This window comes from Camelus bactrianus, chromosome 9 (genome assembly GCF_048773025.1).
Source record: "Camelus bactrianus isolate YW-2024 breed Bactrian camel chromosome 9, ASM4877302v1, whole genome shotgun sequence".
Lineage (NCBI taxonomy): Eukaryota > Metazoa > Chordata > Mammalia > Artiodactyla > Camelidae > Camelus > Camelus bactrianus.
In genome coordinates, this window is record NC_133547.1 from 16889874 (window position 1) to 16902465 (window position 12592).

Below are 12592 nucleotides of genomic sequence, written 5' to 3' on the forward strand. Positions count from 1 at the left end.
CAGAGGGGCTGGTCACCCCGCCCTCTCCCCCTGTTCACCCCCACCCAACCAAGGGGCCGGGGTGCTGATGCTGGGCTTCTGGGTGAGCCTCCCAGTAAGAAAGAAGGACACAAAGGCAGGGTAGAAACGACTGTGTATTCCCTGGTTACAAAGCGGGGCTGTGGCAGTCACCAGCGTGTCCAGCGGGTCAGCAGACCAGCAGGGCTTCGTCGTCACTGGCCTCCAACATTGGGGAGCAAGGTGGTGGGGGGCTCCTGCAGACACCCAGTGGCTCTGGTGGGTGGGGGCCCAGGGTGCTGCTGGCAGTGGGGGCTGGGGGATGAGGGTCCTGGGCAGAGCAGGACTCCCGAGGTGTGTCCACAGGGGCTATGTTGTCCACCAGAGGGGCCCTGCTGGCCTTTCTGTCCTTGTCCACTGGCCTGCACTCTGGGTCCCGCAGGCCCGAAGGGGGCCGCACAGAAGGCCCCACTTCTGATGCATGGCTAGAGGTGCTGGAGGGCCCATCCCCAGCTGCCCCTGGGCTGCCTGTGTCCGTAAGGGGTGCCGGGGGGTCTGGGGCGGCCCCCGCTGCAGGCTGGAGGAGCCCGTCACCCAGCACCGTCTGTGAGGTGCGTGCAGCTGTCAGCAGTGGGATCTGTCCCCGTGGTGCCCGTGGCCGGTGAAAGAGCCGGTTCCAGAGGCGGCCGAGGCGGCGGCGGGAGGGCCCGCGGCGGGAGGCGTGCCGGCGCATCTGTCGCCGCATGGCCGTGCGAAGGTTCTGTAGCACCGAGGCCTGGAGGGTGGGGCGGTGGCTGAGGGGGCAGAGGTCAGCACGACCCCCAAGGGACCAGATACCCCAAGAGACCAACCTGTCCCCTCCCCTGGCCATAGCCTCCCATGTCACCCCATCCAGGCCTCATCTCCCACCTCGACCTCTGGACCAGCCTGGCCACAGGCTCTCCAACCCAGCCTCTCAGCCTCCCCATCTAGGGCGTTCTCTGAGGTCCAGCCAGGGGATGGCCTCACTCCCTCTGGCTCACCTGGGACGCACTGTAGACAGGAAAGTCCTCCACGGGCGGAATGAGGCCCTGTGCGATGAGCTGCCCATAGGATGGTGGTGCCTCCCGCCGCACAAACTCAGCCTCCAGGCGTGTCATCTGGGTCTCAAAGGCCCTGAAAGCAAGGGCAGAAGGGCAGCATGGCAGGGTTGCCAGGACCCCACACCTCCAGCCTCCCACTGGGGCGGATGCAGGGGCTCGGAAGCAGGATGTGGGACCCCGCCCTTCCATCTGGACATCCTGAGGTGCCCAGACCCTGGTGTGCACAAGAGAAGCCCCGTGTGGATGGGCCGTGCCACAGTTTCCAAACCCACTGCTGTAGGAACAGTGAGCCCTGGGCCTCCCTCCAGCGACTTGTAGAAAGCGAGGCTCTGGCCTTGACCCCAGGCCCGTCCGCCCACCTGTACTCCTGGGTGCGCAGTGAGTAGAGCTTGAAGGCACAGCCCAGGGCGATGACGAGCAGCAGGCCGCAGACCAGGCTGCCGATGAGCGCGGCAGTGATGACCTTGCGGGGCACAGCCGCCAGGCAGCCGTGCTCATCGCTGCCATCCTGGCAGTCCTCCTGGCCATCACAGCGCCACGTCTCAAAGATGCACAAATTGGTGCCACAGTGGAAGGTGCCCGGCTGGCAGGAGAAGCAGTTCTTCTCGTCGGCGCCATCAGGGCAGCTTTTCTGGTTGTTGCAGCGGTCGGCGGGTGTGTAGCACAGGCCACTGCCACCCTCACAGGGGTACTGGTCGGGGGGGCAGGCAGGGCAGCCCTGTTCGTCCCGGCCGCTGGCGCAGTGCCACCAGCCATCGCAGCGCTGCGGCTCAGAGAAGCAGCCCTGCTCGCCTGTGTCTGCCACGTCACCCTCACTGCTGCTCCCGCACGGCTGCTCCCATGGGAGGCAATAGCCCTTCACCTGGTAGGTGGCGTTGAAGCCGTGGCCAGCGCTGCGGGCGCGGGCGTGGTAGGCCACGGTGAGGCGGCCCTGGGCGGCCTCAAGGCTCACGGGCCGGTGGTTGCTGCGGTAGGAGAGCGTCTGCAGCAGGCGGTCCCCGCGCTCGCCCAGGCCCTCGTACACCTGCACGTAGTCGTCGTAGCCCAGCCGCAGCTCCAGCTGCAGCAGCACGCGCCGCGGGTCCTGCGTGTCCACCAGCCACGTGCAGTGAAGGTCCGAGGGCCCGCGGGCCGCGCCGAACAGGTCCGGGGAGGCGAAGGAGCCGTAGAAGCTGCCCAGCCGCCGGCCGCAGGCCAGGTCGGGGCAGCCGGCCTCGTCGGAGCCATCGCCACAGTCCTGTGTGCCATCGCAGCGCCGCTCGGCCGGCAGGCAGCGCGTGGAGCGCGCCCCACTGCAGGGGAAGGTGCCCCCGGGGCACAGGCTGCCCGGGGGCTCAGAGGCAGGCGCCGAGCAGTTGCCTTCATCCGAGCCGTCCCCGCACTCGTCCACGGTGTTGCACTGCCACGGGCCGGGCAGGCACTTGCCATTGTCACAGCGGAACTCGTCAGCCTGGCAGGATGCCTGGCCCAGCTTCCCTGTGGGGTGACGTGCGTGATGGAGACAGTCAGGGGAGAGCAGAGCCGCCCTCCAGCGCAGGGCCTGGGGCCAGCTGCGGGCGGGTGGTTCCCCCATACCAATGGGGCCTCTGCAGGGCCCAGGGAGAGGCAGGACCCAAGGAGAAGGGCCCCTGGACTCTCCATGGCCACCTGAGGTGCAGAGACCCCTCGAATGCCAGGGTGGGCTCAGTTCCTGACCAGAGCCAGGGGTAAGCCATGAACCTCTCACTCTGGCCAAGACTATGAAGTGAGGTCAGTGACCTCGAGGGACTCCAAGTCACCCTGAGGCAGCAACCAGACCAGTCCCTGTCCCAATACTGGGCTCCACCTGACAGGTGTGCTGGGGGAGACCCTGCAGGGAATGGGCCAGTGAAGTGTGCTGCCCAGCCCCTTGGGAGCCCAGGTGCTCACACTGAGGCGCCCTGCCCACCCTGCCGCTGGCATCACCTCGGATATACGAGAGCCGAAAGCCCTGGGCCTGGCCAGAGCTGGAGGCATCGGAGTGGAAGAAGATCCAGACGTGGTCCCGGGCGGAGATGAAGGCAGGCGGGATGGCGGAGCCGCAGAGCCGGAAGGCCTCCTGGCGGGGCGGGGCTGCTGGGCCCAGCATGAGCCAGTCCAGGGAGCACTGGTGAGACTCCTCCACATCAAAGTTGCGGAAGCTGAGGGGGCGGAGAGGACCGCAGATGTGGGTAGGCAGGCGGGGCCCACATGACCAGGGACTGGCAGGAACCTTCAAGGCTAAGCTCATGGCAAGGACGGCTAGCCCCACTGTCCCTCCTCTCCTCCACTCTCAGCCACTCCGTGGGCCCCGCAGGGGTCCGAGGGTGGCTCCATGAAGAATCAGGACAACATGGACAGCCTGGGACACATGAGCCCCAGGACAGCTCTACGAAGGCCTTCCCTCATCCCTTTTCACCCTCTGTCAGCACATGCATGGCGCCTGCACCCCAAAGCCAAAGTGGAGGGGGTGTCAGAGCCCCATCGTAGGCAATTCCCTCCCCTGACTCTCTCCCCTGAAGGGCGAGGCCCAAGGGTCCAGACCCCGGCCACGCTGGCTCTGCTGGGAAGGACCAGGCACAAACTCCCAGGCCTGTGCACTGAGGGGAGCCATGCACATGGGGCGGGCTTAGGCCAGGGCGGGGCGGCAGCTTGTCACCTGGAGAGAAACACTGGCCCTGGACCCCCTGGCCCAGGCTGTGGGATGAGCAGGCCACAGGTCTGTGGAGTAGGAAGGTCCTAGAAGTTCCCAGGAAGGGTGGAGTCTTTGAAGAGACTTCTAGTGGCCACGGGACACTGAAGGTGCCCGTTAAATCCCTGTGCTTTGGGGCTGTGGAGTGACTGGGGGCTTCTGGGCTTTGGCATTTAAGAGAGTGACTTCCCAGCCAACAATCCCCATGACCATTCCAGTCCAGGGGTCCAGCCTCAGCTCCATCATCTGATCACCTCACCCCGTTTCTCTCTGCACATCCCCGCAGCTCCAGCACCTGGGCTCCTGCCTGGTCCCCTCTCCTGCCGAGACTGCCCCAAGGCCCCTGGGGAAACCCTGCTCTGGGTTCGGTGCTAGCCTGGCCTCGAGCCACCCCTGCAGGACAGACAGGACACCTGCGCCTCCTCAGAGACAGCTGGACCATGCCCATCAGTCCCCAGGGCTCCCCTCCCTGGCAGGCCTGAGGTGACAGACAGCCCCACAAGCCCGTGAGAGAGGCCCAGGGCAGGACGAGGCCCAGGTCTGGGCAGCCAGCCACAGAGGCCCCCACGCACATGCTCACATTTACACAACTCACACATGTTCACACGCAGACTCATGCACATGCTCCACACATGAACTGCACGCACACATGCTCCCACGTGCCCTCCACACCTACCCAGACGTGGGCTCGCACATGCACCATCACATTCACACACACACACATTCAGCAGGTGGAGGCCCACATCAGTCCCCTCTGACACCCCCAGGGCTCCCATACCTGATGGTGATCATGTCCCCTCGGTCGCCCTGAATGTACCAGCTGCAGTTGGTGCCCGGAGGGTAGTTGAGGGGCCAGGCAGGGCTGTAGATGACACCGCGTCGCTCTGTGTGCTGCTCCAGTTTCCCGCTGCAGGCGGCTGTCAGGAGAGGAGGCTGAGACAGGCTGGCCTCACCTTTGAGTGGAAGGCAGGTGAGGGAGTGGGGCCCCTGAGCCCCCCACAGCTTGAGCACAGGCCTTCCCCAGGGTGGGATCACGAATGGCCAAGGGCAAGGCCACAACTCGAGACTTCATGGAAGTGATGCGTATGGAGGGAGTGCAAGGAGGCCCCACATGGACACAGGGCAGCTCACCCTGTGCCCCAGAGTCTAGGTCTTATCCCCCATCCTGGGCAGGGCTGGGAGCGAGCCCACTAACCTCCCTTGGCACCTCGCAGGTGCGGCCTCTTGGCCTCAATTCAGTGGAGAATTCTGCAGCCATAGACCCGTTGGCCCCACACAGGTAGTCCCACTGTGGTTCCCCGTCTGTCCCCCTCCTCCCACCCCAGGGCTGGCCAGATGCAGCCCCAGAGGGGAGGCGCTTTGCTAACCCAACACATATTTACTGAGGACCTACTATGTGGCAAGCATGCTAGTAAGACAGGCAAAAACCCCGCTCTGTGGAGCCTGCAGGCCGGGGAGGGAGCAGACATTCTGCAGATTATAAAACAGGCCTGGACAAGAGGGGCCGAAGTCCTATTGTGGCTGGAAACGCAGGCTGGGTCTGATTGAACCTTGTGTGGCATTTGGGTTTTATCTTGAGTGTAAGTGGGAAGCCACCAGGGTTGGATGTCATAACCAGATGAGGAAACAGAGGCTCAGAGAGGGTAAGTGAGCTGCCCATGGCCACACAGAAGGTAAATGGCAGAGTCAGGACCCACCCTGGTCCTCTAGCGGGCTCGGCTCCTCACTGCCAGCCATGAGTCAATGCAGTGATGAAGTGTAGACCGTACACTGTGGTCAGGGACGAATACAGAGCATCATGCCAGCCAGCACAGGTGACCAGGCCATGCTTAACCCACTTCATTACACGTGCCCTCTGCTTCCCAGCTGAGGCCACCCAGCCTGAAGGTGACAAACCCTGCCCCGGTGTGCCCTGGCCTTCCCAGGACCAGGCAAGGCCCTGCACTTAGCTGCAGCCACCCCTCACAGCCCCTGCACCCCTCCACCACACTTCATCTGATCTTCATGATAGACTGGCACAAGCAGAGCCCATTATACAGACGGAGAAACTGAGGCTCGGGGAGACAAACGATGACTTTTGCCGAACCCAGTGATTCCACCTCCTCACTCTCCAGCTGTCTGGTCCCCTCCACTGTTGCCCTGGAAGAAGGGGTCTCTCTCTGCTGATTCACAAGACTCTTTGGAACCTCAAAGGGCTTGGCTGCGTAAAGGAGAGTGAAAGTCCTCCGGCTGCCTCCTAAGCTCTCAGGACTGTGCCCGTGGAGGTCTGGGTGATCCAACACTGTGACTAATGGTGACTTAACCCCCAGTAATGGCTCACAGGAGCATCAGAGGACTAGAAAAGAAACACCCACCCACCCCCGACCCTTTTAAAGCAAGGCTGACCACCCTCCGGTCACCATCAGAGCCTCAGCAGTCCCAGGTCAGCGAGGCTCCAGCCAGGCCTGTCCACTTGGCACTCACTGCGGCCTGGGAGGCCAGTCTCCCCGAGCCTCAGCCTTCTCGCAGCCCAGGAAGGTAAGGACTACACAGAGTGGCGGCCAGGGGCCTGAGCAATGTGTTCCCTCTGACAGGTGAGGCCACTGGCTCTTGTGGGCCTCACAGAGACCCTGGGTGCTGACCTGGGGACACCCTGGGAGGAGTGAGGTTGTGAAACCCAAAAGAGGCTTCTCCTCCCACGAGGTGCTGGGTGGGAGGTGCGCAGGCATGGCTGGGAGCACATCTGCCCCCCACATCAAGTCTCTAAAGCAAATGCTAAACCTGGAACCAGAGGTTCCATCAGCCAGTGTGAGAGTCAGCCCCGGTCCCCCTGTACCCTTGGCCGCAGAACAGGGCCTGGGGCAAAGCCATACCTACTGTGGCCTGGAGGCTTTCCCTACTGGACAGAGCACTCACGGAGGCCAGGTTTCTCTCCACACTGGCTGGGGAAAGCCATGCCCACGATAACCTGTGTCTGGCCCTTCTTTCACGAGTAGGGACGCCTGTCTCCCTGGACCACCAACCTAGTCAGGAGCAGACGACTGGACAGCCCCGCTCTGTCTCTCAACAAAGCCCCTGACAACACGTCCCCCCGAACAGCCTCACCCTTGAGCGCCCCAGAAATTCCCACATAGGGGGCAGCAATGTCAGGCAGTCACTCTTCACTCTTCTCCCATTTGCCCACTTAACCTTGATAACCACAGTCTCTGCAGCCACCAGCCTGGTCCAGGCAGAGTGACCTTGGAGCAGGAGGGAGGCCGGGGTCTTAGTAAGGAACTGGGAGCTCTGGGCAGGGCCTCTGACCGGATGCTGCTTGGCTGTGGGCCTGGAGGACATCACCAGCTCAGACAACCAGCCCCAGGCCTCTCTAGGATGGCAGGCCTCACCCCGACTCCAACATCACCCCAGGCCCCAGGCACAGACGGGGGAAAGGGCCTCATGAATCCAGTCCTGGAGTCCACACTGCCAGATACACCGTTGCACCCTAGGCCTCACCTTGCCCATCAGTGAAATGAAGTCAGTAGGGGGCTGCTTGTCTCAGAGGGTGGCTGGGAAGTCTGGGAAGTGGCAGTCTCCAGGCAGACATTCATGCACTGGGGTGAGTTGAGGGGTATGCCTGTGGGAGGTTAGGGTAGTGATGGGGTGATGATGGCAGGCAGTGAGGGGAGCTGGGACACACTGTGGGGGAGTCAGACAGACTGATCTTAATTAGAGGCGATCTGTGTTCACTCAGACAGAAGATTCCTTGGCCCTTGGGTCAAGGTGGCCAGTTCAAGGGGACAAGTGATGATGACATTTTTCGACCAGCATCCTTCTGGTCCAAAGAGTCACCCAAGCGAGGCCTGAGGGAGCACAGAGTGCAGATCTGGTCTCCAGAGATTATCAGTACTCCAGACAACCTGCCTGGTGTGACCGATGGCAGGGAGCTGGGAGCCCCGCCCAAAGCTCTTGTGTGAAGCTGCCAGGTGAGCTGAGAACACCCTGAAGACTCTGGCCAGGCTCACCTCCCGGGCCACGGTGGCTGCGGGGCAGGGCCGAGTCCCGGTTGCAGGAGGTGGGTCATGTGACCCAGTGAGTGCCTGACAACCTGGGGCAGGATGGGGCTGAGAGGCAAAAACCTGTGAGTTCCTTGGGCAGCCCAGCTGGGCCCTCCCAAGGGTCCGAGTCCAGTGAGGGCTGGGAAGGGGCAGGCGAGACAGTTTTGATCCAGGCTCTTCACAGCAGGAGTCGCGGGGGGAGCCCTGCAACTGCAGAGTCACGGAGCTTTGTGTCCCGGGAGGCACCCCCTGGCCACCCAAAGCTGGTCTCCTCTTCTCTGAGCAATGCTAGAGGGGTCAGACCCTGGCAGCCCCAGACCACCACCAGTGGCCACTCAGGCTGTGCCTGCAGCTCGGGACACCAGGGGGCGCCATGCACAGGCAACCTGGACCCTGCTGGCAGCCAAAGACCTGCATGGACCTGGATGGCTGTGCTTTTCTCCCCGGCTCTAGGAGTGGACCTTGTCCCTGGAGATCTCTTTTCTAAACCTGGGGCAGATATGTTTGGAGTCACGTGCCCACCCACCACACCAGTAGGAGGGCTGGCCTGGGGCTCACGTTTGTAAGAACTGACACCCCCATGTTTCCTCCCTCTCTGCTTCTGCCCCCACCCATGGCCACAGACACCTGACCCAGGTGAGGCCAGTCAGTCTTCTCCTGGAAATTGGAATGGGGGGACTGGGTGGTTAGCTGAGGGAGCCGGATGCCAGGCAGGGCTGGGGCTGGCTCAGTGCTGAGCAAGGCAGGGCCCTGGGCCAGTGGAGTCAGCAGAGGCGGCCAGGCTGCCGGAAGCAGGAGCTGGTGGGCAGGGAGAATCGGAAGGGAGACTGGGGATGCGTCTGAGACAGGCCCATGAGAGCAGCTTCTGCAGACCCCGGGCCTACCCATCCCAGGGACCCCAGCCAGCAGAGATCCAGCTCCCTGAGCCAGCTTCGGTGGGTTTCTGCTGCAAGATGAGCTCTGAGCAGAACTAGAAATCTTAGGTACAAAGTCCTGCCAACTCTGCAGCTCAGCAGACATCAGACAAGTCCAAGGCCCCTAGACTGGGGACTGCACATCCGCCCCCGCTCACAAGGCCCTTCACAGCTGTCTCCTGGAGGCACCAAGGGCCACAGGGGCCTAGGCCTATGCATTTGCCAATCCCTGGCACCACCCTCAACAAAGGGCAAATGCCCCTAATGGCCTCAGCTGCCCACCCACTCCGGAAGTCTTTGCTGTGTCCGGCACTAGGCCCAAACACAAAGATGGCTGGCGGATAGACGGACCCACTCTGACAGGCAGGAGGCAGTGGTGGAGTTCTGTGTTTTCTTAGATCCCATGTGTTTGTTTGGCATCTACTAATCACAGGGCCAAACTGTCGGCCAAAGTGTTTACCTCCCTCCTGCAAACCAGCTTGCCTGGAACTGGCCTTTCCTGGGCAGACCGGCTGGTCCAAGGCTGAGCCCCCACCCACTTTCTTATCTAACTCACACACACGCCAACATTTCGTCCCAGGGCCAAGTACCCGGCACCTAGACACCACCCCTATAGCCCAGAGCCCTCCGGAATTATTTAAACTAGCCAATCCTAAGCTGTCTCCCCTGCCCTGCTTTCTTTCCCACCCAAACTCCAATCAAGGCTCTGGCCTAGGCCTTCTCCTCACTCCTGCATCTGCCTGACAAACCTGGTATTTCCCCTGTGGTCCTGTGTGGCATGGTGTGTTCCCTCCCACAAAGACACATAAACAACAAATTCCTCCGTCAATGGCTTTGGCCTCTCTGTGTTGTCACTCAGCCATTATCTTTATAAACTAAATCCCAGGTCTAATTTTAAAGCAGGCAGGCATCTCATGGTGCCCCTATGGCCCTCTGGGAACCCCACCGCCTACAGGAAGCACAGTCTGTCAATTGTGTGGGCTGTGACAGTTTGCTAGTGGTATTAGGCCACCATGTGCCAATGCTGTGCTGAGCACCTAACCCCATTTGCTCACTTAGCCTTAACAACCAGGCTTTGGGGTAGGTCCTGTTATTGCACCCATTTTACAGAAGAGGAAACTGAGACTCAGAGAGGTGTAAGTGTGCCCAATGTCAAACAGCTCCTTTGTGATAAAGAAAAGATGCCCAAGGACTGTGGTAGAAAGAGGCCAGGTGACCTCAGGGGTGGAGCCAGGATCCTGAAGGCTAGTACTCAGAGGTCACTAAACTAGAAGGTCAGGGAGGAAGGAGAGAAGCATCTTACTCACCTAAAGCAGGAACCGCACTGCTGAGCCGCCCGGTGAGAACAATATTCACTGTGAGAGACACAAAGAGGGTTCAGTGGAGCAGGGGATAGTGGTGTAGGGGAGCAGGATGGCTCTTGAGATCCAGGCTCCTGGGGCCCATGACAACACATCCCAAACTCCAAGCAAGTTCTCTTCATCTCTGAGGGTAAGGCCCAGAGCACTGCCACAGAGACTTTTGCTCCCACCCGAGATCTGCTGGATGAGCAGAAGCAAGAACCCCAGAGGATCTTAGGACCCACTCTGAACAGCCACAGCCAAAGAGAGCAGGGCGCAAGCCTGGCTGCCCCAGACATCTCCTGCCACTCCCCAGGCCTGGGAATTCTAACTCACTTGGGAGGGGCTGTGTTTCTGTCTCCTCTCAGGCTTGGGAACCTCCGGCCTGAACCATCCTTCAGAAAGAGGCCCTTGCTCAACCCCATCTTGTAGAGCTTCCTCTTTCTGAAGGGCCTTGCCAGCCAGAGAGGGTGGGAAACAGTTCTGGTTACCCCCATTTTACAGGCACTCACAGCTAGGAGGGTTCAAGGTCCTCCTAACTGTGCCATGCTGACCTTGAGAAAGGAGGCAAAGAAGTTGCCCACCACCCACATCTTTCAAGTACCCACCACCGTGGGATTTGCCCTTTGCTTTCACCTACTGCTTTCCTGCAGGAGTTATGGGAGCAGACAGAGGATATGGACAACCCCAACTTCCCAGGGTTTAGGGGAACATCAAGGATGCCAAGGAAAGCAGAGAGCATCTCTGCAGGGGTCGGCCCTCACCTGGTGAGGAAGCAAGGCCAGCTGCCCTCTGGCAGGACACCCATGCTTCATCTGGGCAGGGAGGGCCTTGGGGAAGCCAAAGGGCCTGCCCCCTGCCCTGCTCCCCCTGGGAAGCCCAGCACCCAGCAGCACATGACCACTGACGGATTGGGAAGTGGGCACTTACTGAGACCGGCTCACATAGCCAAGACATAGGCCTCCCCAAGCTCCCTGATTCTTAAGGGCAGAGGAGGGTGCAGCCTAAAACAAACAGGCATCTTTTTAACTTGGTCATTTCAGGGGCTTCAACAAACCTTTTGGGGTTACAGAGCCTTCACTGATGACACCATAGGGTGTCCCCTAATGACCCCGGGCTTAGATAATGGCCTCCCTCCTTCATCATGGTAAATAAAGGAGCCATGTGGCTTGAGGATTTAACTCCTTCCTTCCCCTCTCTCCCACATAGGGCCTTGGAAAGGTGGACAGCAAAACTCCTGGGTAGGGCTAGAGGGGTGCCAGGGCTGGACGGGTCCCGGGGCCATCCATCCCTCTCGCACACCACCCTGGGCTAATGAGGCCTGCCCTGCTGGGTCTGAGAAGACACAAAGAAAAGACAGAAGTCTTTCTAGCAGCCCCCTCCTGCTGGGCATCCAGATCCGGCTCCTGCTAGCACCCGCCCCCACCCCAATTCCGGGCAGGAAATAGTTCCTTCTTCTTCAGGGGGTGGCCGGCCCCAGCCCCGCCGGCCTCGCCTTTGTCCGCAGCTCCGGAGGCCCGGATCCCCCATCGCCGCCAGGCTAAGCGCGGGCAGGCCAGACGGAAAACCACGGCTTGCCAACCCCAGGCGCCCGCACAACGGGCCACCCTGCGTACCGCTCACCCGGGTTGCCGGGCGCTGCTCCGAGCCGGGTGGGAGTCGGGGCTCCGCGGCCGGAGTCGCCCTCCCAGGCCTAAGACCCCAACAGGCCGGGGTTGTGGGAGCCTCCGTCTCTGCGGCCTCCGGCGGGAGCCCGCGCAATGCCCGCACCAGGAGCCCCCGCCGCAACCAGAGGAGCAGGGCGGGCCGGGGTCCGGCCAAGGCGCGGCGTGGAGCTGCGAGGCAGAGGACCAGACCCCTCCGGGTCCGAGCGGCCCACTCACCCAGGCAGACGACGGCGAGCTGCGCCCGGGCGCCCGGCGCCCCCTCCGGCCCAGCAAACGCCCTCTTCTCCATGCCGGGGCCGGCCGCCCGCGGGCGCCGCCTCCTGCCCCACGCCTGCGGCTCGGGCTCCGGCTCCGGCTCGGGGTCGGGCTCCCGCGGCGGCTGCGGCCAGTGTGCGGGCGGCGGCTCCGGTGGCGTCTTTGTGAGGCGGCGGTGCAGGCCCGCAGCGCGTGCGGGGCCACATCGGCCGCGGCGTCACGGGCCTCGCGGGGGCTCAGCGGCGGCCGCCAGGGAGGACCCCCGCCCGCCGCTGCCCCGGCGCCCTAGGCGCCGCGGCGCCGCCGCCGGCCTGTGCCCCGGGGCCCCCGGCGCGCCCATGCCCCGCGCTGCGCCCAGCCCGCCCGGCCCCGGCGCCCCCCAGCCGCCCCGCGCTGCGCCCAGCCCGCCGGGCCCGTGCCGCCGGTGGAGCGTCCGCGGGTCTGTGGGTCCTCCCGCCCGGTCCCTCGCCCGCCCGAGCCCGGAGGCCGCGCCGCGCCAGCCACGTGACGCGCCCGCCGAGCCGCAGTGGCGCTGGCAGGGCGTGTGCGGGCGGCAGGGGCGGGCCGGGGGCGCGCGCCCCGCCTCGGGTGCTGGACAGCTCCGCGCAGGCGGCCCCGGGCCAGTACGCGCC

At 62.9% G+C, this 12592-nt stretch overlaps 1 protein-coding gene across 2 annotated transcripts; it reads right to left on the reverse strand.

Moving 5' to 3' along the window:
- Nucleotides 1-121: 121 nt before the first annotated feature.
- LRP3 (LDL receptor related protein 3) lies at nt 122-12319 on the reverse strand. 2 transcript variants are annotated; one of them, XM_074369839.1, is made up of 7 exons: nt 11922-12314; nt 10006-10053; nt 4547-4685; nt 3024-3238; nt 1439-2555; nt 1020-1152; nt 122-772 (listed from the first exon to the last, which is right to left on the reverse strand). In XM_074369839.1, the coding sequence occupies exons 1-7, from the start codon at nt 11992-11994 to the stop codon at nt 188-190; spliced, it is 2310 nt and encodes a 769-aa protein (XP_074225940.1). In that variant the 5' UTR covers nt 11995-12314; the 3' UTR covers nt 122-187. The 2 variants fall into 2 exon arrangements, with proteins under 2 accessions (XP_074225940.1, XP_074225941.1); XM_074369840.1 differs by having other exon boundaries at nt 443-791; nt 11922-12319.
- Nucleotides 12320-12592: the final 273 nt, after the last annotated feature.

Coding starts and splice junctions, on each gene's coding strand:
- LRP3 (XM_074369839.1), bottom strand. CDS start 11,994: ATGGAGAAGAGGGCGTTTGCTGGGCCGGAGGGGGCGCCGGGCGCCCGG. Junction 3,239..4,546: donor GGGGACATGATCACCATCAG/GTATGGGAGCCC, acceptor CCGCCCCCTCAG/CTTCCGCAACTTTGATGTGG. Junction 773..1,019: donor CTGTCTACAGTGCGTCCCAG/GTGAGCCAGAGG, acceptor CCCACCCTCCAG/GCCTCGGTGCTACAGAACCT.